This window comes from Scomber scombrus, chromosome 20 (genome assembly GCF_963691925.1).
Source record: "Scomber scombrus chromosome 20, fScoSco1.1, whole genome shotgun sequence".
Taxonomy (NCBI): domain Eukaryota; kingdom Metazoa; phylum Chordata; class Actinopteri; order Scombriformes; family Scombridae; genus Scomber; species Scomber scombrus.
Window position 1 is genome coordinate 10,510,636 of NC_084989.1, and position 26,860 is coordinate 10,537,495.

At 43.7% G+C, this 26,860-nt stretch overlaps 1 protein-coding gene across 2 annotated transcripts in view; it reads left to right on the forward strand.

The window, feature by feature from the left end:
* zfhx4 (zinc finger homeobox 4) overlaps window positions 1-26,860 on the forward strand; it is an 84,677-nt gene that overhangs the window by 12,104 nt on the left and 45,713 nt on the right. For both annotated transcript variants that reach the window (XM_062441931.1, XM_062441932.1), the window contains exons 2-5: window positions 10,246-12,790; window positions 13,073-13,309; window positions 13,714-14,008; window positions 15,969-16,510. In XM_062441931.1, coding sequence (XP_062297915.1) covers window positions 10,292-12,790; window positions 13,073-13,309; window positions 13,714-14,008; window positions 15,969-16,510 — 3,573 coding nt within the window. In that variant the 5' untranslated portion in view covers window positions 10,246-10,291. The remainder of the gene's footprint in view (window positions 1-10,245; window positions 12,791-13,072; window positions 13,310-13,713; window positions 14,009-15,968; window positions 16,511-26,860) is intronic.

The following is a 26,860-nucleotide window of genomic DNA, read 5'->3' on the forward strand; positions in this document are numbered from 1 at the left end:
CTCAGAGCTCTTGCAAAACTGATTTCAGTTTTTAATTTCAGGCTGCTGTGCCTGTGAGGAGGAAGGTATTTTAAGAATATATCATGCTCCTTTTGAGTCTTAAAATAAGTTACAAATACAAGTTGTTTCACAAGCGTCTCAGTTATCATAGCATAAAATAAGCAGAGAATTTGAGGCTCATGGTAGTTGATACAGTATAACCAGCCGTTTATATTTGCCAGGTGGATGTGAAATGCCTGCGTCAGAGACTGCTCTGTGTGTCTGTCTGTGAGTGTGTGCTATCCTTGACTGACGTGGACAGTGTTTGCTTAACCTCTTCTGCGCTGCACTACCAGGGCCTTGTCAATTTAAGTGTGTGTGTGTGTGTGTGAGAGAGAGTGAGAGGGAGCAATGGTAGCTTTCATATTTCATGTTCCCAGCAGTATTTTTTCTAAACAAACCTGCTGAGAGGCAGAGTGAGAGATAGACAGGGGTCTGAATCAACACAAATGAGTGATATGTGTTGTTTTTTTCCCTGGGCTGGTACATAATTGTGTGCATCCGTACACCCCAAGAGAAAACATGCATTTGAGAGACCAGATTTTTTTTTTTTCAGGCTTTGTATTTAGCAGGATTATTAATTTCACTGGGCAAATAATCCCACCCTGCAAACCCGCCCCCTTCAACTTGCTATGTTATTGCAGAGAGGAGGTGTGTGTGTGTGTGTGTGTGTGTGTGTGTGTGTGTGTGTGTGTGTGTGTGTGTGTGTGTGTGTGTGTGTGTGTGTGTGTGTGTGTGTGTGTGTGTGTGTGTGTGTGTATGGTCTCATGCTTTAGCCTCATCCAAAAGATAAGGCTGTGATTTATGTAACAGCTAAGCCCTTTCATATTGTGTATGTTGTACCTTACAAGAGCATGATGAGCAGGCTAGATTAATATTTATTTAGTACAGGCAAATCAAGGATTAAGCAGTCATCATTTTAGCACTAATCCATGTCTCTGGTGAGATGCAGAGACAAAGAGAGGCAGATTACTAAACACATAACGCCGCCAAACCACAATTAGTTGGTGACTTGCTTCTCTCAATTGTGTAGAAGGAGAGATTTTCAGTAGATGTGCAAACACACACACACACACACACACACACACACACACACACACACACACACACACACACACACACACACACACACACACACACACACAGACACAGTTTTGCTTTTGTGTAATCATCCCTTGTTCTCTTACCTATTGTTGTCACTGTTAGTCTGCCTCTCTCTGACTTTTAACTTCTATTTCTCACACCCTCCTCTTTCCTTCAAAAGAAGCCCTCATTGAAATTAGCAGTGGTTTGTCTGATTCACTCATCTGACGTAAATGTGTCTCATGATCTTTCCACTGTCCGAATGCACACACACACACACACACACACACACACACACACACACACACACACACACACACACACACACACACACACACACACACACACACACACACACTCTCTCTCTCTCTCTCTCTCTCTCTCTCTCTCTCTCTCTCTCTCTCTCTCTCTCTCTCTCTCTCTCTCTCTCTCTCTCTCTCTCTCTCTCTCTCTCTCTCTCTCTCTCTCTCTCGCACACACACTCACAGACTGACACACATGCATGAGCAATGAATACTTCTTTCTTAGCTGCAACCACGTGGGAGAGGGACAGTTTGCTTATACTGTGTGAGTCTGTGGGTGCGGGTCTGTGTGCGTGTGTGCGCAGGCGTGCATGTGTGTTTGTGTGTGTGTTACGAGTTACTTGGGAGTCTGTAAATAAAATTACATTCTTTACTAATTGAGTTAAACTGCTTTGCTGGAGATGTGGCAAAAAAAGATGAAAGCTCCCTGTGTATGTTTTGTGTTTGTATGTTCTGAGTCCATGTGTGTGTAGGGTGGTAATCTAGTTAGCTCTTAGCACTCTCAGGTGGTAAGCGAGAGGGATACTGTTTGTGCTTGTACGTCTGCTAGTTCTGTTCTTAGTCTCCAGCATATGCAAAGTGTCAAACTTAGCCTTGCAAAGCAGATAATCAAGAGCTGGAGTTGGAATAGAAAAAAAAAGAAAGAAACAAAATAGGGTGTGTGTGTGTAGTCTGTAGGGGGGCACCCCTCACATGGGGAGCAACTACAAGAAATAGCAAAAGGGCAAAAAAGAGCATTGGAGAGCTGTTGCAGTGTAGAGTGGGGGGTGATTTAGGAGAAAAGGGGGTGGTGGAGTGAGGGGGGGTTCAAAACCATCCAAACCAGATGTGAGGGCGATTGAGTGAATATAAAAAGAAGAGAGACAAATAAAAAGAATGAACAGACAAGTCGTGCTGCGATAGAGAAAGACAGGGAGAAGCACTGAGAGAGAGAATGCCATCCTCAGTTCCCCTTTGCCCTCCTTCCTCTCTCTCTCACCCGGCCACTGAATGTTAATGGCTTTTCTGCCCCCCCCCCCCCAACACACACACACACATACACACACACACTAGCGTGCCCCCCCCCCCCCCCCCGCTCTACCCCCCCTCCCCCATGGACACTGGCGCATTGTTTGTGGCAGTGCTTCTATTCTTTCAAACTTAATTACCTTCTTGCCTTTTGTGGCGTCAGGGGCTGGAAGTTTTGCTCCGTGGCAGTGGAGGTCGTCACACATTCTTTGGCGGTGCATTCCCTTAATCTGGGGGGTGGATGGGTGGGTGGGGAGGTGTGGGTGTTGGGTGGGGGGGGGGGGGGGGGGGGGGCACTACAAGGGAGAGCGTGAGGGGAAGAGTCCGGAGAGTGGAGCTTCTACCAGCGTGCGCATCTAAAGGTGGTTATAGTACACCCCTATACACGTGTACGCACGCATGCACGGTCATAATAGTCAGGGCATAGGCTGCCCTTTGTTTGTGCGGTTCATTTCCAATCAACCCTAATTAACTAGAGAGTGTTTCCAGATTGCCGGCAAAAGAAAAATCCCCACTTTTTTTTCGCTCCCCTCGGTCTTTGCTGTTTTGAGTTCGAGGAAGGGGAGGGAAAAAAAAGTGGAGGCATTAGCTATGTAGATTGGCTTTGCCTTTGATGCTGGAAAAATCTTTAGCAAGGGCAGTAAGTGGTGACTGCGACCCAGCAGTGTCTGACTGTTTATTTTCATGTTTCAGTTTGAGTTTAGTTTGAAGTATTGCCTCTTCAAAGGCATGAGACTTATGCATATATTTAGACTGGACTGTGTAAGCCCAAAGTCCATTTGTAAAAATGTTAATCCAGTCAAATTTGTCTTTAAACCATTAAACTTTGTCTCTATGAAGATGTACAACCAGCAGATAAATACTGACACTGACCTAGGATACACATCCAAAATATTATAATGAAAAACTTCTTAACGGAAATAAATTTGACAGGGCTCTTAACTCAGTAGGAAATCCTATAGTCTTTTGAGTAGTCTCCTCTCAGCAGTGACTGGAGGACTAAAGAGATGTTTTAACCTCATCCTTGTTAAAGTTAGGATAAGGGCTGGTGTAATCTGACTCTTGATCAGATTTTGGGACCCATCTGTGGCTTGAGTGATATGACTCTCTTGTTACTCAGAGAGAGAAAATAACAGCATGACCCCTTTCTTCCTACCTGATCAACAAGTTTATTTTTGCATACTTGTCTGTTTTTGTTTTTCTTTCATCTCACATGTCTGGTTATTTCCTGTGTTGCCCATTATATATATATTTATATATACTTTCTTTAACAATGAAATATCAGGTACACACCTGAGGGCAGTTGGGTGTAATGTTACCCAAGCAACCAATGAGACCAATTTACTTGTCATCAACCTGAGGGATAGAACCTGCATACCTGCTCTAGGAAAAGAAAAAGAGCCCACTTCCGTCCTCTACATTTCTCCTCATTATCTTTACTCCCCCTCCTCCTCCAAACCCTTCTCTCCATTCTTTTGCCTCCTTCTATGATCCGAAATCATTGCTCATGTAGGCGTAATTTTGATTTTGACTCACTAAAAGGCATTTTTGAGGAGTACGTAATTTGTCGGACAAGATTCCTGTGCTAAATGAAGTGGCGCTTGCTTTAGGTGTCTGGGCCACACCTTGCAATAATAATAAGGTGTCTTTTGGTAATGAAGGCCTTTGCTCACAAGGGAGACACATTGAAGAGGACAGGCGGACAGAAAAGGGTGTGGGAGGAGGGGGGAATCGGGGAGATCTACTGCATCTAGTCTAATATTACACCTCCAGGCTACAAACATGGGCTGCATGAAAACCCTTTGTGAGGTTAAGAAGTAAAGAAGACAAAAAGTACTTGGTCACGCAAATGCCCTCCCCCTCTCATCCTTTTGCAATTTTCTCCCTCTGTCTTTTCTTTTAACACTTTCGACAGAGAGCATTAGGCCCACTTCTGTGATTGTGTGCATGTGTGCATATGTGTGTGTGCAGGCATGCATTTGCGCTCTTTGATGGTAGCCGAATCCCCTCTCGCATTGTGAGGAAGAAGATAATTCCCCATCTCCTTCATCCATTTCGTTTTTTATCCCTCCGTTTCTGCATGGCAACAAATAAACAGGTCTAATTAGACTAGAGTAGGCCTATTCATGGCACTGACAGTGGGAGATGGATGCAGGGGCTTTCACAGCGCCCTTCGCCTTTGTCTTTGGCTAACGCTTGGTGACATTTTGATAGAAGATTTGGTGTTGACTGAGGGGCCACATGCCGAGAGAGGGATGACCTTCTAGGAGACCTCAAGGAATGGACATATAGCCACAGTCTCATGCTGTCTTCTGACTTTGTTGTTTGACTTTACTAGCTTTCATGGGTCACCTTTAGGATTCAGTCTGGATTGAATTTAACCAGTTATTAGCTGTCCTCAAACAGCTTGAACCGTGAAGGGAAAATCACCATTTTAGAACTTAGATGATCCCATCCTAATGCACAGATATGCTTAATTCCATTGTTTAGAGCTGTTATAAATATTCGCCACAGTATTAACAGCACTGTCTGCCCTTGCATTAAAATGTCGGACAGTTAGTGATGAAGAATTTGAACCTAATAGATCCCCATGTAAACAAAGACAGCAGTGTGGCGACGCTGCAATTACAGGTTTGGCATTTAACAGGCTGCAACTCTGGCTAATGCATGATAGTCTGACAGGAGGACAAAAGCAGGAGGAGATTCTGACATCACCAGGAGTTCAGTGTGCCAGATCTGCACTGTGGACAAGTTCTTGTCACTTTGGCTTAACACTTTATTTATTATCAGCACATTCATTACAACCCAGCAAGCGTCATACAATCATTTGACCCTCACAAATGCAGATTTGAACCATTTGGTAGCTTTTATGCAAAACCTTTGTATTTATAGAAAAGTTTCCGATGATGATGATCACGTCAATTTTTTGACCTCTATGGAACATAGGATCAAACCTCCATCTAAACTGGAAGCACTTTGAGAATAACCTGAGTCAGTGAAAGGGGAGGAAAGTTGGAAGAAATAAAAAATAAAAAAGTGGAGAAATCCCCTGCTTTAGACTGCCTCTCCATCTCTCAGGGAGCTACTGAAAAGCAGATGGAGGGATAGGAGAGAGAGAAAGAGAGAGAGGAAGGGAGGGGGGAGAAAAACAATAGGCCAAGGAGTCTCTTAGCCCCTCTCTCCCATCAGAACTAGCAGTGTCCAAAGCAGGCATTCCTGGCCTATTATTTGCCTCTCACTGGATCTGATCTGCCACTTTAATTACCTTAGTGTATTTGTGTGTGAGCCTGTGTCCGTGTGCATGCGTGTGAAAGCAAGGGACATGCTTAATTAAAAAACAGAGGTAGGTGCGGCTCAGGCCATCTCTTTTGTTCTTCTGTTAAAAGAAGGGAACAGTTTCTGCAGTGTGGAAAAACCCGGGCTTCATTGTTAGTTTCTCTCTCTCGCTCTCTTTCTCTCTCTCTCTCTCTCTCTCTCTCTCTCTCTGTATCTCTATGTATCTGTCTATCTAGCCCTCTCCATTGCGCTCTCTCTCAGATGAAAGTCGTCTGGTTGGTTAGCAGAGCGAAGGAAAGCCAGTGGGGGAGAGCGCGAGAGAGGAAGGTTTCTTTGCTAAGAGTAACATGATCTGCCTTAAAAGAAACAGTAGTGGGCACTACTGCTGTGAAAGGTGTGAAGGGAATGGAGCACAACAAAAAGAAGCAAGACAGATAACTTTTCCAAATGCTTGAGACAAGATGTCAGGTGATCTGCTTTTTTAGAGCTGATTACAAGTTATTATAAAGATCTCTGAGGCTCTAAGGATTTCCATGTCAAAAATATTATTTGGAACTCTCAAAGGTATACGTGGAAAATACTGAATTCAGTGTATCATGGGACCTGATACTTCTGTGTCCAGCTATGCTAAATTAACGCATGCTGAATGGATCAGGACGACTTCAAAAGCTTATACCAGGCCGCATTGCACCACATTGCTTTTTCATGAGAGAAGATGGGCCAAGTTAAGAGCTAAGACTTCAGTATTTTACTAAAGATCTAATATCCGGTCTTCTAATAGCATAAGACTTGTCCAGCTCTACTTCTGAGTTGCAGAAGAGGAGTGTATACTCGTATACTCGACCAGCAGCGTCCCCACATAAGAGTAAAATATTTAGATGTAGGGGATATAATTTGCAATCACGGAAATGGTGGTATTTTACAGTGTATGTTACTCTAATCTTTTTGAATTTAGGTTAATGACTCCATCAAAAAAGACCCAGCTCACAAGAACAGCGTTAACTTCCAAAACAGCATTAACAAGCAATTTGGTCAGTTTTGCTATATTTGATTTTTTGTGTATCCTGGCCTCATAAGCCTCTTTTTACCTGGGGAATGCATATTTTCAACAAAATGGAAAAATAATTCCCAACATTAACATTTAACCCCAAATTGGGTCCAACTTGAAAGTTATTTGCAATCATGTTAAAAAAAAAAAAAATAGTTGCACGTAAACAGACAGCACTGCTCTGTTTGTCTGGGTTCCATTGGTGGTTATACTGACCAGTTCAGAAGGTTTAATACGAGATAACAAAATGATGGATAGAGAGATGTCATCTTATTTTTGGCACGCAGCACATATGTAAACAGCTGCTAACCTGTTAGCATCAAGGGTGATATGTCAGTGCCAAGTGCTTAACACATTGGCTTATCCATAAGACATAATTCCATACTTAAAGTGTTAGGAGATGCATAATTCATAAACTGCAGTGTTTTATGTCCGAGCTACAATTCAATGGGGTTGCTCCCCAATGAAATAAGCAGTGAAATGACACCACTGACAAGTAGTAAATCCTGTCGTATGTGTCGCATTAGCTTTCAAACCCACTGCTTCTGAACAGCTTTACCCTCAATCACGTTTTACACAGCCTTGGTAAGAGGGACACTGGAGGAGAAATGTGTATGTTTGTCTAAAGGAACAAGCCCAGTCTGTTGTTTTTGCGTCGTAAATACGTTTTGTTTTCTCCTTCTGTCCAGCAGGCAGTGCAGTCTTAGGTCAAACCTGTGTCTTTAAAAGTGAGACAAATCAGTGGAGAAACAGGCTGTGTGTGTGTGTGTGTGTGTGTGTGTGTGTGTGTGTGTGTGTGTGTGTGTGTGTGTGTGTGTGTGTGTGTGTGTGTGTGTGTGTGTGTGTGTGTGTGTGTGTGTGTGTGTGTGTGTGTGTGTGTGTGTGTGTGTGTGTGTGTGTGTGTGTGTTTGTGTGTTAGCAGCATGCATTCTTGTGGCATAACACATATTTGGCCTGCTTCAACTCCTCGCTTGTTTAAAATTCGAAGCTAATTGTTACTAATTTCTCTGCAATTACAAGTGTGAGTTAACGAGTAGACAGGTGTGTTTTTGTTTTTTGCCCATAGGTGTGTGGGTCTGTGTGTGGAAGAGAACATAGTTGTTATCTTCAGCATTGGTGCCTTGGGCTAAGGATCACTTGGGTTAAAAAAAAATCTGATAAAGTGTAATGTTGGAACAGAACAGAGAAGAATACTTCACAGTTTTACAAGGGAAACACTTTTTACTTCATAGTTATAAGGAAAAGATACTTTTAAATTGTAAAAAAATACCAAATGTTTGCAGAACTTCTCTTTACCCCTTGACTGCCTGACTATACAGACTTATGCTCAGGAGATTTTTCCATGCACATTGCCACACATCTACCTCCTCACTGAACTGCAAAGCACTAAAATTCATTTTCTTCTCCTTGTGAATTTTTCTTTAATCTCACAAATAGAGAGACAGAACCTGAGTGAGACAGAGAGCAAAAACATAATTTCTCTCTTTTTAATCTATCACTAGTCCCCATGGAATCATCTCTTGGATATGTCAGATTAGACCTGATTATAGCGCGTGCACACACATGCACACACATGCACCCACAAACATACACACATGTTTGATTTCATTCCTCACGCTTTTACTGTCCCTCCCACTGGCTTTGTTTAGCCCTGGATTGTTGTGGATTAATCCTCTAATTGCTTTGTAGCTTTGTTGTGAGGGAGAGGGAGTGTAGGAAAAGAGAGTGAGAATTAAGCAGCAGGTGGATTGGGTTAAAGGTTAACATGGCTCTTTAAAGCTTTCTTTTAATGCCAGCTCATTTACACGCAAGCATCTGAAAGGCGCTGGTACTGTATCAAGTGAAAAGACACTGGCACGCACAACTAGTTCTCATTTGTTGCATTTAGCTGTGCACAAAAGTCGTTTCTTCTAAGTAGCAATGAAGCATCAGCTCTTACGCTTTCTGTCTGTTTCACTTTTCCTCTTATGACTTTGTCTCAGTTGTTTCCTCTTCTTCTATTTCAGTGATGAGAAGTTATGCCTGTGATTGCAAAATAAAATGATTGTGGGGTGCCGTGTGTGTTGGCTTAGGAGGCTTTTTTCTGACTTGTTTTTGTGTGTGTATGTGTGTGCCTTTGCATTTTTGCCTTGTTGTGAAAAGCCAAGAAATTGAAGTAGTGAGGGGTTGAGAGATGGGCAGCCGCCCAGGATTGATAACATCTCACTGGTATTCCAAACATCATTCCTCATGGAAGCTCATTCTCTCGCTCTCTCTTTTTCTCCGTCTCCTTTTTCCTCTTTCCTGTACTGCCTCTGTATGAAAACACATTTCAAAAACATTATGAACCATTATAAATGTAAATATTATTTAACTTCCTGATTTACCCTCTGTCTGCACCCTCCTCTAGAAAATTTGCCAACAGGCAATATGCAGTATCTTACTTTCCTTGTCCACACAGAGTCTAAATCATGTCTTCAGGCCATTAATAGGTTAATAGGTGCTGTTTAATTAACAACTCCCGACTGGTAAGAACATGCCAAGACTGAGTTAGCCACTTATTGAAGACTCCTCTAAATCCAATCCACTTTTCCTCTTTAAGAAAAACACTAACTTTTCTGCATATAAGTTATTTGATAAGGTCATCATTGATTAGGGTTTTCACTCTTAATTTCTTTGTCTGAAAATGTTCATTTAAGAATATGCAAATATAGCGTATACTAGCCTGAAATCATAATCTTTTAAAACATTAGCACACACAGGACACAGGCTGCACAAGAGGCGAAACTGCTTCCAGGGTTGCACAGTGGTATGCCGATCAAAGACTCTATTTACTAGACAATTGGGTTATTCCTATAAACTTCCCCACTGCTGGCTGCCGTGGGAGCTGCTTCATTCATTTATACCTCATTTCCCCTGTTTCTAAGCTCTGGTCTCTGAGGTCAATGAGAGACAAAACTTTTGTTCAAGGATGTTTTTTTTTTCCTGTGGTTGTGTCAAGCAATCTGTAGTCTGTCAGTTATAAAACAAAGATGCAAGAGGGAATGTCAGTATTGGATTTTTCCGTTTTTCAAAAATAGGATGGATGCATTACATGGTTATTTTTCAGTGTGGAACCATAACACTTTCTCATTCAAGTTAATGGGAAGGTGTGTTCAAACCTTTGAGTGGTACTGTATGCATAAAAGGTAGATGTTATTATCATCATCAATCTTGTGACCCAAATAAACATTAGCTTTTTTCGACAATAATTAATGATTGCTTATGTACATGCTGTACTGGATTGAAATAAATGCAACATTAAAATAACTAACCTCTTCTAGAGAAATTGGTCCAAATGAGGCTTACAACAACACAATTAGTACTGAAGTTGATTGTGGGGTGAGAGCAAGTTGGAATTAATTTGAAAAAAGTTAACAGTAATTTAAATTGGCCAACAATGTCTGCTGTGAAGCACCATTTACTAAACCTCTGTTCTCCTTTCTTTCTTTTTGTCTTTCCTCAACTCAGGTCCCTGTTAGGCTGGATGAGATGAGATCCCTATGTAGTGGTTGTCATGGCAACTTGTGACTCTCCCCCTATGGTGTCGTCACGGCAGCAGGAACATGGTGGCCAGAGGCTGGACGCTGCTGCTGAGGACAACTCCATTGTCGCCATGGAGACCAGTGTCGCCAACAGCAACAACGCCAACAACAACAACCAATTGTCACCTGTCGCCATTGGAGAGCCGGAAAATGGCCTCGGAGAGCCTGCTGTCAGCCCGTTGAGGTCCACAGCTACCCCTACCACTGTCAGTGCAACCATCGACCCTGTAACCGAACAGAGTCGGAGAGAAAGCTTTACTACCGGTAACAAAGGGAGTGTTACCGGCACTTTACCAGGAGTAGGAGGAGGAGCAGCTTTGGGTTCGGACTGTTCTGCCCCTGCCACATCTCCAGTGGCGCCGGCAAAGGAGATCCCCTGCAACGAATGTTCTAGCTCCTTCTCCAGTTTACAAAAATACATGGAGCACCACTGCCCCAATGCCCGCCTGCCTACCACTGGAGGTCATGAGGAGGGTGAGGAGATTGAAGGGATGGTTGGGGACGAGAGTGAAGATGAGGTAGAGCGGGAGGGGGGTGGTGTAGAAATGGGGGAAATGAACAGCGAGATGGAGATGGAAGAGGAGAGCGATGTGGAGAACCTGTGTGGTGAGATCATCTACCAGCCCGATGGCTCTGCCTTCATCCTGGAGGACTCCAAAGAGCAGTGTGGCAACCAAGAGGGGCTCCCTGCACCTCTCCAATTCAGGGGCCTGCTGCCCTCCCAGACCTTCCCCAATGCCCAGGTCAGCAGTGGCCAGAGTGGCCTGAGCCCAGGGGGGGAGCGGTTGGAGCAGCCCGCTGCACACATGTCCTTCTACCCCCAGATCATCAACTCCTTCCACATCGCCTCAACCCTGGGGACTAAATCCCTGGCGACCGACCACCCCTCCTTCCCAAATACCTCAGCTGGAGGGCTGGCGGGCGCTGGTCCCGTGTTGCACAGTTTCCGTGTCTATGACCTCCGCCACAACAAAGACAAAGACTATCTGAAGGCGGATGGTGCAGCCAAAAACTCCTGTGTGTCCAAAGATGTCCCCAACAATGTGGACTTGTCCAAGTTTGAGGGCTGCGTGGCCGATGGGCGGCGGAAGCCTGTGCTGATGTGTTTCCTGTGCAAACTGTCATTTGGCTACAGCCGTTCCTTTGTGACACATGCTGTCCATGACCACCATATGACTCTGAATGAGCAGGAGCAGAAACTGCTGAGCAACAAGCATGTCTCTGCCATCATCCAGGGCATCGGCAAGGACAAAGAACCTCTTATAAGCTTTCTGGAACCAAAAAAACCCCCCAACTCTGTGCTACCCCACTTTCCCACACCTGCCAACTTCCTAGGGCCAGACACGGGGCTCCGCGGCTTGTGGAACGCTTTCCACAGTAGTGGGGAGAATGCAGATTCCCTACAGGCAGGTTTTGCCTTCCTGAAGGGCAGTGCCAGCAGCTCCTCCAATGACCAAACCCCCAGAACCCAAACCATGCCAAAGGCTGAGACCAACCCAAACCTCGGGGGAGGGGCTGGTGCCCACAGAACCCCCTTTGGGAGTTCTCCTGCTGCTGCAACTGGTGGCAACCTGGAAGGCCGGAACTCTGATAGTGACTTCAAGCGCCACATTAGGGACACATGCACTTTGCAACCCAATGGGCCGGACCTGAGCCAGTACCCACTCATCAAGCGGGAGCCCGGTGCAGTGGGAGGAGAAAGTCCAGAGCAGGATGATGATGCTTACTCTAATGGTGGTGGAGTAGAAATGGAGGCAGATGAGGAGGAGGAGCAGGCCATGACCATAGCGATGACAGGCCAGCGAGCTGACAGCACCAGTAGCAAAGATTTCCCTCTCTTAAACCAAAGTATTTCCCCCCTTTCCAACAGTGTGCTAAAGTTTAACAGTGACAGCAAAGGCCCTGCGTCCACCTCCTCTTCCTCCCTGCCTGCGTGTGAGAAGTTGGAGATGGAGAAGAGTCGTCTGTCCGCTGCCCTGGCAGCTGTCAGAGAGCGGGAGAGCAGCAACGACTCAACCAGTGAAGCCCTGGCAGGACGGGATGGGTCGTCACCATCTGCTCACCCCCTTGACTTGATGATGTTGCGTAGAGATGATGAGAGTCCTGGGCCTCTGCATCAACACACAGGAAATCCCAGTACACCTGGAACTCCAGGGACACCTGGTACCCCTGGCCCAGGTGAAGGGTCCCCAGGTAGTGGGGTGGAGTGCCCCAAGTGTGACACAGTCTTGGGATCCTCACGGTCTCTTGGAGGGCATATGACGATGATGCATTCACGTAACTCCTGCAAGACGCTGAAGTGTCCGAAGTGTAACTGGCACTACAAGTACCAGCAGACGCTGGACGCCCACATGAAGGAGAAACATCCAGAGTCTGGAGGATCATGTGCGTACTGCCGCACAGGACAGCCTCACCCTCGTTTAGCCAGAGGCGAAAGCTATACCTGTGGATACAAGCCTTTCCGCTGTGAGGTCTGTCTACCTAATTTTCCATCACTATCGATTTCTGTTTTCTCTGTCTTTTTTCTGGAGAATAAATTAAGATAGCATTTTAAGCCATTTTCATTGTGTGAGATGAATATATTCTAATAGAAAAAATAGTTCAAAAAAGTCAGAGAATGAGTTAAATGTGTTTCTGTTTGTGTGTTTTATTCAACAATGCCTATGACTGAATAATTTGTCAGATCGGTCAGTTTTTATTGTAAATGCATATAGTATGTATCACGCATCACTATATTAAACCTTGCCTTGTAGGTATGCAACTACTCAACCACCACCAAAGGCAACCTTAGCATCCATATGCAGTCAGACAAGCATCTGAACAACGTACAAACACTCCAGAACGGTGGCACTGAGGTACAATACAACCACAACCACGCCCACGCCCACGCCCACGCCCACGCCAACCCTGTGCCCAGTGCCAGCCTTGGTGCAGGCTGCGGTGCACCTTCGCCATCCAAGCCCAAGCAGAAGCCCACTTGGCGCTGTGAGGTAATGAAACAAACAGAGAATCCTTGTTGCGCTGTGGTAGCAACATACCAATTTGTCTGGACAATGAGCCAGTTATTCTCTCTGCGTCACTGTGTCTATTATTTTTCTTGGCCACGTCATCAGACCTCTGGCCATTATAAAACTGCATTTCTCATACATTCTACCATTAATTCCAAGTTTTGTGGAAACCATTAGAAATGTAACACTATACTATAATTATTGCATCACATGTTAGTCTGTGCATTAAGTATTAAGAAATTCTTCTTGTTGTCAATACCGATATTAAACATATAAATGTAAATTGATTAGAACAACAGATTATGCTTTAATTTGAAATGTACAATAGCACTTTGAAGATAATGTTTAACCTTTGTCTTACAATTTTAATTTATCCTACTTTACAGGTGTGTGACTATGAGACCAACGTGGCTCGGAACTTGAGGATCCATATGACCAGCGAGAAACACATGCACAACATGATGCTGCTGCAGCAGAACATGAAGCAGATCCAACACAGCCTCCATCTGGGCCTGGCTCCTGCCGAGGCAGAGCTTTACCAGTACTACCTAGCTCAGAACATGGGCCTGGCAGGTGTAAAGCTGGAGAACCCAGCCAGCAGCAGTGGCCCCGAAGCCCAGATGATGATTAACCCGTTCCAGCTAGATCCTGCAACTGCAGCTGCTCTTGGATCTGGTCTAGGTGGGTGATAGTGGAATTTTAATTAAACAGTGGGAGGGACACAGGTCTGATAAGTTTTAAACATTTGTCAATGAAAATGCAAAAAAAAAAAAAAAAAAAGAACAGTTTTGCTGAGGGTGTGACAAAGTGCCAAGTGTTTTGCTTTTTAATATTTTGCCTCAGGCTTGTTTTCAGTTTTCTTCTACTCATCTTTCACTTGGTCAGTTTTATCTGTTTTATCTTGTATATCTGATGCCATCGGGGTATTGTTTTTATCTCAGTGCCTCCTTTTGTTGCTTTCCATTTTTCTCCCTGTCTTCTCACCTTCTCTTTTTCTGCTCCCATCCTTTTTACCATACCCCCCTTAGCTCACCCTCTTCTCTTTCTCTTTCCCTCTTATCTCTGCTCTCATATTGTCCCTCTGTCATTGTCTCCTTTCTTTGACCCCTCTCACTGATTAAAAAATGATTATGAGACGCCACATGAGAATTATTCTTAATCTTTCATTTGTAATTTTCTTAAGTCAGCTTAATCCCCCCCAACACACACACACACACACACACACACACACACACACACACACACACACACACACACACACACACACACACACACACACACACACACACACACACACACACACACACACACACACACACACACACCGTAAACACCACCCCACCTTCCCACACCCTGGAGAGAACACACACACACACACACACACACACACACACACACACACACACACACACACACACACACACACACACACACACACACACACACACACACATACACTCACACACAGCAGGAAGCGGATTCCCTTAAGAGTGAGAGAGATTTAACAATGACCCTGCAGTGCTACACACCCACTCCCTCCTCTAGTGTGGAGGTCACAGCCCAGCCAGCAGATGTACTCTCAGTGAATTACACTGATAACACACAGCTCCCCATAGTGAGCGCAGCTGTACATAGGTTTAGGTGGTGTGAGTGGAATATTTATATGATCAAATACTCACACATACACACACAAATGCATGCAGGAATGATGAATATACATATGTTCATGCATACACATGCATATTCAGAATTTCTACTTACATTTGCATTTCACATCCAGGAAAAAGCGTTACTTTTTAAGCCAGCCCTCTTATACACACACACACACACACACACACACACACACACACACACATTCAGTCATCCACTAATTGGGGAAATTATACTTAAACTTTAAAAAAAAAAGCGATTCAGATTCAGGTGCTGAGATATTATCTGAAAGAGCGACATGATAAGCTTTGATAACATGTATAGAGAGACAATGAAGGGATCAAACGAAAGATTTAATTACATCTGTATGAATGGCACATCTGTTTTTTCTTCTAGTGTGGGTGGGCAGGAGAAAGAGAAAAACGTGTGTAACGCATTGATCAGCTTTTCAAATCTGTGTGTGGATGTGAGAAAAGCCTGGAGCCCTACAACTGTTGTCCCACTATTGCTGAGAGCAGTAATTAAAACTACCTGATGAGCGAGTTAGCAAGTTGAAAAGGATGATTGTAATTGATCCTGATTCAATCCTATTAGGGTTTTTTATAGACAAGACTTTGTAAGGATCCCTAGTCCTCTGTGAGGCTTTATTTTATCAAATCCTTTTGTGTGAGAGAGGCCTGCATATAGGACTCACTTCTCCCTCCACACTTAATTTCATTTAATAAAAAGAGCCTTTTCTCTTTGTCTCAGTCCTTTATCCCTCTCTATGCATGCCAGCCTTTCATTTTCACCAGAGCTTTGTCTATCTGTCATACCTCTTTGTTTTTATGTACCATTCTTCCTGCTGTGCATACTGCCTGCCTTCGGTCTGGCATGTTATCCCTCTGCTTCCATGTATGTAATCCCTCTTGAAGCCCTATATTTTAAACACCTCTGTGTTCCTCTTTCTCTTTCACTGTCTAACCTGCGTTTTCATTCATTTTCTCCATAGTGAATAGTGACCTATCAGCGGAGTTGCGCATTGCCAGTGGTCAACTGATGGCAGATGACCTATCACTGGTGTCCTCAGGTGGAATGGGGGGCATGTCCTCATCAGACCCCTCCCTCTCCTCCATGTCACCACCTATCAGCGACCCCTCGCTGCGCCTCTACCAGTGCGCTGTGTGCAACTGCTACTCCACAGACAACCTGGAGGCTCTCAATGCCCACGTCAACGCAGAGCGCTCTTTGCCCGAGGAGGAGTGGCGCTGTGTGGTGGGCGACGTCTACCAGTGCAAGCTCTGCAGCTACAACACACAGCTTAAGGCCAACTTTCAGCTGCACTGCAAGACAGACAAGCACATGCAGAAGCACCAGCTGGTGGCCCACATCAAGGAGGGAGGCAAAGCCAACCAGTGGAGATTAAAGTGTGTGGCCATTGGCAACCCTGTGCACCTCAAGTGCAACGCCTGTGACTACTACAGCAACAGCGTGGATAAACTGAGGCTACATGCCACCAACCAGAGGCATGAGGCTGCCATCCGCCTCTACAAGGTAAAAATGCTATTTTCTTTTGTTGTGAGTGCCCTGCAGGAACATCAGTTCTCTAATCTCTTTTCTCCCAGCTGAGAAAAAATCTCAACATTAAAAAAGCACCATATGTTGTAGAGATAATACTTACAAAGTATGATTAAACAAGTGAAAAAAATCTCAAATAGAGGATTTATTGTTTTTGCAGAACATTGACGTTATAGTGTGTAGTGTACACATACAGCAGAATATACAACTGAAGGGAACACCACTCAGTTCAAGTTGAGATTCAGAAGAGGCATATGTGTTTTTGTTTATAAAGAGTTTGCCCCATCCTCTTAACTGCAACCATCACATGGATATAAAGTTCCCATGAGAATGGAATGACAAAGATGGAAAAGGTCACCGTTTTTACGCAGGATGATTTCCATCAGATATGGCTACATTTCCTGCTTGTGACCAGCTGGCACTACTGTTTCTGTTAATTATACAGGAGTCACGTACTATCAGCGAGGTTCAAATGTTTCGAATTTTTGATTATCCTCAGCTGTCTTTTCAGTTTATCCTTCCAGCTGTAAATAATTCTGGAATAATTCAAGAATTTGTTTTTATGATAAGGGTATAGAGGATGAAGAACTTAGTTTTTGCACTGAACAGCATCAGAACAATAGTATCTCACATACAGTAACTATGGAAAGTGAACCACACTCTATTTCTGTAACACACTGTCACACATAATCATACATGTACACACACACACACACACACACACACCCTTTTCTTTACGCTGCAGTGTGAATCCTTTTTGCTAAGGAAAAATAGATTATTTGGTAATTTTTCATACTATTTACCACACTAGTTACTCACCAGAGCAGTGAACTAGCACAAGAGTCACTTACTTAACTAATTAAACCCCTCACACTCTGAGCAATAAATGGTTTCCGCAGGTTCTGAAATTCCAACAAGGCCAATATTGGCATCTTCCTCCTCATCAATAGATTTAAGGTGATTTAGTTTATCAGACGTCTCCTTTCGGCTTAATAGGATGCTGTTACATTTCCGAGGCCTTGACCTACAGGACAGGATCAAGTGCATTACATTAATGAGGATTTCTTTACTACTGTACGCAACATTTGGCAGAGGGAGGTGTTTGTGTGTGTGTGTGTGTGTGTGTGTGTATGTGTCTGTGTTGTGTCTCAAATGCAGAGACAACAGTAGTAAGAGGGTATAAAAAGGTCCATTGTTGTTGTTTAGATTTTTTTTTCATTTGAAGATACATTATTACAATTTTTAACTCTATACTGATTTCTGCACTTTTGTTTGAAATTAGATCTAGATTATTTATGCTTATTCCAAGGGTGGGTTTTTTATTTTTAGATTTGACAAAAAGTTGATACAATATAGACAGAATCACATACAAGGAATGTGATTAAAATTTAAAATCTGCAACGGACCTGTTTGACTTTTGTCACTCCTTTGTGACTATGGTGCCTGCATTGCACATTAACCTCTCAGGAATTGCATTTATTCGGAAAGCTGTGACTGATTCTTCCTTACAGTCCCAAGGCTTGAGTGGATTAAGCCCATTGGCATTCTTAGGGTTATTTAAAACAGTCATAGCCGACTTAAACAGGAAGTACATATTGACACAGGATTGGCTGACTGTCCACCAAAGGCTGAACTTGGCATGGGATGAGTTGGAGATGTCTGTCCTCAGGCATCTTTCACTAATTGCATTAGAATATTGTAAATTTATAAATTCTTAAGAAAAGTACTGCCTAGTCATTGGTCAACATTAGCTGGGGTCCTAACCCATATAGGATCAGCTTGATCAATTCACACTAATCAGGATCTCCTCACTGTCAGAGGAAGACTGAAGCATTGGTGTATGTGTTTGTGTGTGCATGCATGTGAATGCATTTTAGAGTGTTGAGCCACTTTTGGCTGCTGTTTCAGTTTATTTAATATGAGGCAATAGCCAGATAGGTTACCTAGGCTACACTGAACATTGGCAGGCATTTAATCATGCAAAGAAAGCTATTTATACCAGTTGTGATTAAATGTACAAACCCAAGAAGCACAATCAACAGTTCAGAAATGCAGCAAAGAGGCTTGTCTGAAAAAAATTATCCTTCAGTTTATTATTTTGCTTTCCAAGTTCAGTAAAGTAAGGGAGTGTCCTTTTAGGCATACAAAAATACCAGTTTAGCCGAGGCAAGTGAGGGTCATCCCAGTGCCCCCTCTGTGCACCCACACACCCCTATACCTCATCTACCCACCCACCTACCCCACAGGCCTCAACAAATCTGTTCCACAGATGACGCTTTTAATGCCTCTGGCAGAAATCCCACTATTTTACCCTTGGACATGTGGTAGTAAAGCAGAGAGAGGGGGAGAAAAAAGCATAGAGCAGCAGAGCAAGAGCAGAGGGAAAAAAATCATTTCTTTATTTGACCAGAAAAACACCTCTCCTTTTATGTATTGGCAGAGGTGAAAAGCACATGGGGATGGAGGTAGCTTGGCCGGGCGCATAAAAGATCCGAGTGTTGACGACTTTACCATCTGGTTTTTTGGAAACACAGAATATCTTTATGGCATGGGAAACCATTTGAAGATACAAACAAAAAGCATATTCAGGACATTTTATGGCTGCTTTGTAGCAGCAATGGAGTACTTCTAATGGGAATTGAGAATTTGAAAGTTTTTTTTTTCCAGACTTTGAAACAGCAAAAGGGAAATGACATTAGCAGCACATGGACATCAAGTGATCTGGTGTCCAGGGCACAGCAGGTGGCGCAGGAAGTCATAGACCTTATATGGAAAAAGCGGAGGTCTACGCCTTGCTGCTTACTGGAGCAGAGAGAGTTTGCTTTTAATGAGAATACTACTGCACAAGGTGTTCTTTTTTATCTCAACTTTTTCCATATAATCTCTTGTGATACAGAATTTAGTTTGAAATGAAAACTTCAATTCGGTGTTATCACAGCTGTCAAGTGCAAATCTTTATCCCCTAGAAACGCTGTAAATGACAAAATGGAAGATGTTTTAACGTAGCGTTTTTATGCTAGCAGCTTGTGAGGTAAGCCCTGCATTAAATGGTGTCATAGCATAGCATATCCATAGCTGGCCGGGGTCGTGTTTAGCTTAGCATCAAATATGATGATGTATGGCTTCGTTATGATTTTTAATAACAAACACTGGCCTTAATACACATGGAGACAGGAGTAAATCTGTCAGTGCCATTCACAAGTGCTGCAGGGCTAAGTAGGGGGTTTAGTTTGTGAGCATGTGTGTTTGTGTGTGTGTGTCCCCACAGAGCTTTGAGGTTGAGATATGGGCTGTGCTTGCCCCTGGGTCATTAGGAGTTGAGAATGTTCATGGTCAATGTGGCATGGTCAAGGACCACACACACACACACACACACACACACACACGTATACACACTTTCTGTCTCATAGGCCATGGCACCTGTTTCTCAGATGGCTGTCCGAATAAATCTTAAACTGTCCTCAGCCACCACTACCCCGCCCCTGTCTGTCTGTCCAGCTTTCCATCATAATTCATGCGGAAATGGACGTCCGGGGTCTACTGCACATTTCCATATCTCTGTTTTTCTTTTCATTATTTTTTCCCCTTTCTTCCCTTCCCTCATGCACTCCTTTGAACTCGGAATCTCAGGCTCATAAAATGCTCAAATTTTTATGATAGATATGGAGGGAAAGAGGGAGGGAAGAGGACATTTAGATTGAGCGCTTTGTCGGTGGGACATACACAGGATAAGGACATAGATACAGTCTCTCTCTGCCTTGTCTGTCTCGCTCCCTCTCTCTTCCACTCACTCTTTGTTTTGTCTCTGACTCTCTTTCTCTCATTTTTTTCCCTCTCTCTCTTTTTCTATCTCTCCCCTGGGGAGCAGCAGATAGGCCATCTCATTACCCATGATCCTCTTGGCAACACCATGGCCGGGAAACGAGGGGTGGGCGGAATTAAATGAGGGGGTGGTGGGTTGAGGGAGGGATGGAAGGAAAAGGAGAAGAGGAGGAAAGGAGACTGGATTTGCGGATGCATCAAAAGAAGACTTTCCCCCTTTTTTTTGCATTCTTCCATCAACCAAGGGACATTTTTTTTCTTTCAATCTTCCAACTCTGTCCCCCTCCCTCACATTTTATCCTCCTCCATCTCTCCCTGATGGAGATGGCAATGCTTATGCATCTGTGATATTAAGTCTACCGCTGTGCCTTGGCTATTAGCAAGGGTCAACCCTGCCCACTCTCATTTGAAAATCAAATGGCCCTATATATATGCAGCCCAAATTATTGGACTGTCATTTGGAATTGTGTGATGGGGAAATGGACAGGAGATTGACTTCCATAGATTTGCATAAAAAGCCATTGTGCTGGTCCCTGGAATAGAAAAAAAACTGGATCTATTTCAAATGCATTGCAAGGTTTATAACACACACACACACACACACACACTCCCATAAATGCATATGTGCATGCCGAGGTATGGCATTACATAAATTCAAAGAGACACATTGTACAGTAACTCCATATACACTTGCACACAATTGTAGTCTCCGTTATCAAGTTACCATTTTCCACTTGAGCCCATGTCCGCTTGTTCCAGACACAGGCTCTTGATCACTGCGTCCTTGTCTCGCACTCACACACAGACTTAAAGAGTTGCTATTCTCTTCAAAAAGGAATGTTCACAGACACTTCACACTAGATGCTACTTGACTGCAAAATATAGATTTTCATGTTCTGTCATGGAGACGGATGATGCAGCCCGCCGCCGAGAGTTCAGTGCTGTAAACCTGAGTAGACGAATAAATTCACGTCAGTGTTTTTTGCCAGAAATGTTGTCTCTCTTCTTTCAGTCTGTCTCTTCATTTTTCACTTCTACAAGTTGATCTTTTTCTCAGTCTCTCTGTCTGTATCTCTTTCTCTGTCTCTGGACGAGGCAAAGAGACGCCGGTTAGTAGATTATTCAAATCGTCTCCTCTTTCACCTGCGTGGAGATTACAATGGAAATCTTTCAGAGGTCCGGGGGTGGTGAAGTGGGGGGACAGAGGGTGGTGGCTAATTAAAGCATAAAAGCAGGTGTGTGCATGTGTGCGTGTTTGTGTGTGTACGCTGTTGCTTTGTGTGTTTGACAGAGTGGTTTGAAAGGGCGGACTTCCCCCACCCTCCCCCCTCTTCCTAATAATCCTCATAGATATTAATAAGAGTTTCGCCCATTCTCTCTTCCAACGCCTTAACCAGATGGTCGGCACAGCATTAGTGTGTGTGTGTGTGTGTGTGTGTGTGTGTGTGTGTGTGTGTGTGTGTCTGTGCAATGTCCAGCTTCGGTTTAAGTCCTGATAGACACTCTTATGTACTGTTTAATTACCCTAGCCAACTCGCCCTCCTTTCCTCTCTACTTCCTGACTTTCTGGTGAGTTAGTTAAAAGTGGCACAGACCTGCAGACTGAATGATAGCAGTTTTCTTCCTTTAGCAAGGTGTGTTTTTCTGTCTATAAGACAAAGAAAAAAGACAGGGCTGCTTTTCTCATATTAATAGCCAGATGTGATCCTCTTCATAATCATCCCCATCCCTCTATGGGCTGTGGGTCATTTGGGCCGGGCCTGGGCTGAGCCATTTGTCCATGTGCAGGGGACTGTGAAGCAGATCAGGGCTGACAGGTATGGGAACGATAGCAAGAAGTGGGGGTATAGAGTGTGTGCAGGAGGGGGTCAGTGTCTTCCAGACCACCAGAAGGAAGGGAACATCGCTGGGTTGTAGGAACAAAGGCGCTAGCCGGAGTTTGTCTTTTTTTTTTGTGTGTGTGTCTTTTTCCGTCCCCCGGCTCATTTGAACACCCCCACCCACCCTCATCAACTCCTCCCTTTTGCTTCTTTTCTCTGGAGTCTTGATCATGCTGTTGATGGACAAAGATAACAAGAGTGGGTTTTTTTTTTAAACAAAAATGTAATAATCAAAGAGGGTGCATGATCTAAAATATGATCTCTCGGGGCACGTTGCCTTCACTTTTGATGCCTTGATCTGATCAGAGCTGCTTCAAACAGATCACATGGCAGAGACATCAGATAAATATTTTTGTGTAAGTTCATTAGTTTTAGTTTTGAGATCACCTGACATTAAAATGTGTGCCTAATTTGTATGAAAGTTGTTTAAAAATCTCTATAGTCTTTGTACTCTATATGTCAATTAGGGACAATGTTATAAGTAGGTGCTCTATTCTTGAAATAGCCTGAAATGTTACATCAGGTTTGGTATTTAGATAGCACAATCATGCTTTCCCCCTCTCATGAAGCTATCAGGATATTAATATGGACAAAGTTGGACTGAAATACTCTTCAACGCCCTACCAAATCAATAATCAATCGATTGGAGGTAATTGTGCCTCCCTTGGAACGGTCCCAATTCTCTCTCTCTCTCTCTCTCTCTCTCTCTCTCTCTCTCTCTCTCTCTCTCTCTCTCTCTCTCTCTCTCTCTCTCTCTCTCTCTCTCACACACTCTCTCTGTCATTATCAGCATGTGGCCCAGTATTCGGCATTTCAGCATTCCAGCTGTAATTGATTTTAACCATTAGGTGCTCAGTGAATAGATAAGTAGTGGGAGATATTCGATTATACGGTGAAGGAGAGGGACGGGGATGAAAAGAGAGAGAGAAAGAGGGAGGGAGAAGGATTGAGGGATGTTGTCGGAGAGCTGGAGAAAGAGGAACTGACCTGTCCTGCTGTCTATCCATCTCTACCACTGGCCTTCTTTCCTTGCAGCAGCACAATACTGCTGACCTCCTGTGAGTTCAAGCAGCTTAGTTTCTGCGAGGTAATCCCTAATGCTTTGAAATAGACCTGATAGAAAGCCCACTTACTTGTTCAGGATTAATATGGGTTGGATGGGGAGTTGGAGGAGCAGGGGGTGTGGGGGGGGGCTCCTGAATTTTCAGCACATTTAGTTAAATTAACCCATTGGAATTATCATATCCAACTCTAATTGTGGTGTTGTGCAGGGATGAGGAGTGGTGTGTTTTTAAAAGCATGTTGCACTTAAACACCAGACAGATGGGAGACTCGCATTTAATGTCCTTATATAATATTATAATATCGGCCGCAATGCATTAATACGCCGCCTCTCTCTTCTGTATATGTTTAGATTTACTTTGCTGGTGGCCAGAGCCTTATTATTCCTTTCAGTGGCTGCCCATCCCCTACAGAGGCCATTTTGAATCTGGGTGCAGCTGAGGGTGGTATTGCTTTCCAACTGTTTTCTGAAGATATAAGTCTGATTTTTTTTTTTTTCCCTCTGTCCTTTCTCTTCTTTTCCTCATTCCGGCAGGAGTGTATGTTAGGACTAGGGGTAGGGGCGGATGGGGGGGGGGGGGGGGGGGGGGGGTTGGTAGTGGGGGAACAAAGGCAAACATTTGAGTAATCTTCAAAGAGCCCATTGGTATGTTGAGTGGACGCTGGTATGCGGACTGCGGCTGAGGCTTTTTCAGGGGAAAACAATATCCTTCCTTTAGACGGCTGGGGCCTGGGCAAACACTACCAGCCAGGCGACTCTGCCCAGTGCTGCCACCGCTATCAGCTTACCCCCCCCCCCACTGGCTCACGCAGAAAATGGTAGGGTCGTCTATGTTGCCGGAACAGAGTGGAGCTCATCATTATGGGTTTATGGGGGTAGACAGAACATCCCAGGATGTCGAATGTGTGGCTGTCTGAGTTTATGTGACGTGTCAGAAACTGTTACAGAAGTTGTTATCTATGTATGTGTGCTTGGAGACACACGGGTCCCCGTTTCAATGTTTGCGTTTTGATACGGAGAGGTAAAGCAGACAAAAAGAGAGAGCCGCAGACTAAAACCGAGCGCCCTCTGTAAAGAAAGTAGGGAGGGATCAAGTGTGCCATCTTGTAGGTCAACTGCAAGGCATTTGATTTCCTGTGGCAATATGCAAAACGGTGCCGCTGAAGAGGTGCTTTCATTGTGCTCTCCTTGGCAGAGGTATCACTCCAACATGCGCTCACACACACACACACACACACACACACACACTTATAATAAGACCTGATCCTCATCTTCTGTTCGATCAAGTGTGTTGAAATATTATACACACTAATATGTAGTGTTACAAAGCGGAAACAAGAATATTACGGTAAGAAGGAGAAGTAACACATGTCCAATCTAACCTTACCTGTCATACTTTAAAGTTTGATAATTATAGATTAAACATGTCATGTGTTCAGTGATGTGCCATGATGGTGTGTTCATTTGATAACTACAGCTCTTAAAAGAAAGAGGCAGACAGTCTGCCATTTTGTGACAGTTTCAAAATGAACTCCCTTTGTCCAGTAATCACCAGCCATTTTCTCACGAGGATCCACCCCAGGGATAATTTCTCCCATTTCTCTGTCATTAGCAAGGCCTGGTATTAGGCTTGTGTTTTGTTCCCTGTACCTTTTGTTTTGTGCTAAGTGAAACCATGCGACAGGGTAGGGGCTAACTGGAAAACAATACTCCCCTTCACAGGCTCAGGAATGTGTAATTAGTGATTTGAACCCGACTACACTCGTCTAGATTCTTCCCTATCATTCTCTCTCTCTTTCCATCTCTTGTTCTTTTGTTTTCTCTGACATAGTTTCTAGTCTCTTTGCTTCTCAATCTATTGGTTAGTTTCTTTCACTGTATGTCTCTGTCATTCCTTTTGTCTTATTCTTTCTTATAGACATTCTTAAGCAAGTATCCATTACGAACAGAGCAAAGAAAAACAAACTTGGCAAAAATCACTGCTCCTCTCGGCACCAAAATTATTTCCCCTTCTCTTCCCTTTCAGTTTTAGTTAAATATAACAACATCAATGTTGTACAAACCTCTTTGATGGTAGCAGCCAATAAGCTGTAGCCCCGGACTTTCAACGCCTATATTTTTGTTTTTCTCAACGTCTTTTATAGATCCTGTCAATTAGGCCTTGTCTTGATTTCCCAAAAGCATCTTTGCATGTTGGGAAAAATGGAAAACGATGAACCCTACCCAAAAGCATGTTAGTATTTCAGCAATATCCCTCCCCTTTGTACCGCATTGGAAAAAAGATAATCCCACAAGCATGTTAGCACTTCAATGATCTTGAGCTCAGCATTTTATGATCTCTGTCCCATTGTGAGTCAATGGAAAAGATAATCTTAGCAGCAAGATGGTTTAGGGAAATGGGGAGGTCTGGTCAGTCTCACCTGGCGGCGATGGAGACAAGCGGGGGCTTTTAGACCCTAATGGGCTAAGGTCAGGATGGCTAATAGGGAGTAAGTGGCTGAGCCATGCTGTCTAAATCTAATGCTAATGTAAATACTGATCCATTTTCATGGGGGGGGTGGAGGTGAGCTGGCTTTCAAGACACCTAACATACACTCATGCGCCGATGAGTAAGTAAGATCTGTCCTGGTGTCTCTCTCCTAGAATCTGTTTTTCTCAACTGCTGGGTCAGTACAATATAAAATACTGTGTGGCTATGCTTCATTGACTGAGACCAGAAGAAATGGATCATGCTGTAAATCCTTAGCGGGGCTGTTTTTTCCTTCTTTCTTTGAGCTGGTATGCATAACTTGTGTGTGTGTGTGTGTGTTTGGGAAAAAGAGAGTAAAGGGAGTTTTCACACCTGGTTTGTTTAGTTTGATTGAATGGAACACCAGAGCGTTTACCCCCTTAGTGCAGTTCGTTTGGGCAGGTGTGAACACTGAAATTGCACTCCGGTGTGGACCAAAACAACCAGACCGATACCTTGTTGACAAGGTGGTCTTGGTCTGGTTACAAATGAACACTGGTACTGTTTGTGGTATGAGTGTGAGCTGAGCTAAATCCGACCCAACTGCAGGAAGCATTGTGCATTTTTTGGATTAAAGCAGCTCCCAGCTACGCTGTGCTTTATGCTCCCTTCTTGTCTTCAGCCGACTAAAGGCAGCATGTCTTCTTTGCGTAATATGAAGCAACACAATGTTTTATATTTTATTATGTTTTCATTGTCTTATTGGATTTGTAAAGTGTCCTCTATCTTTTAGTATGTATTGACTATCTTATTGGATTTATAAAGTGTCCTTGGGTGTTTTGAACAGGACTTATAAATAAAATGTGTTATCACTATTATTATTAGTATTATTATTATTATTTTTGTTCTCTAGACATTGCCTTGAAGTGTGTTCAAATGTGCCATTCTGCTCACTTATTTTGGCTTGGTATATGGCCAGTACAATGACTGCAATTATGAAAAAAATGCCAATTCTGCTGATGGTCCATTGTAGATAGTTAAGAAAAACAAATTGTCCTCACTTCGCCCACCAAACAAACAATATTTCTGACCAATATACAGAGTGACAGCTC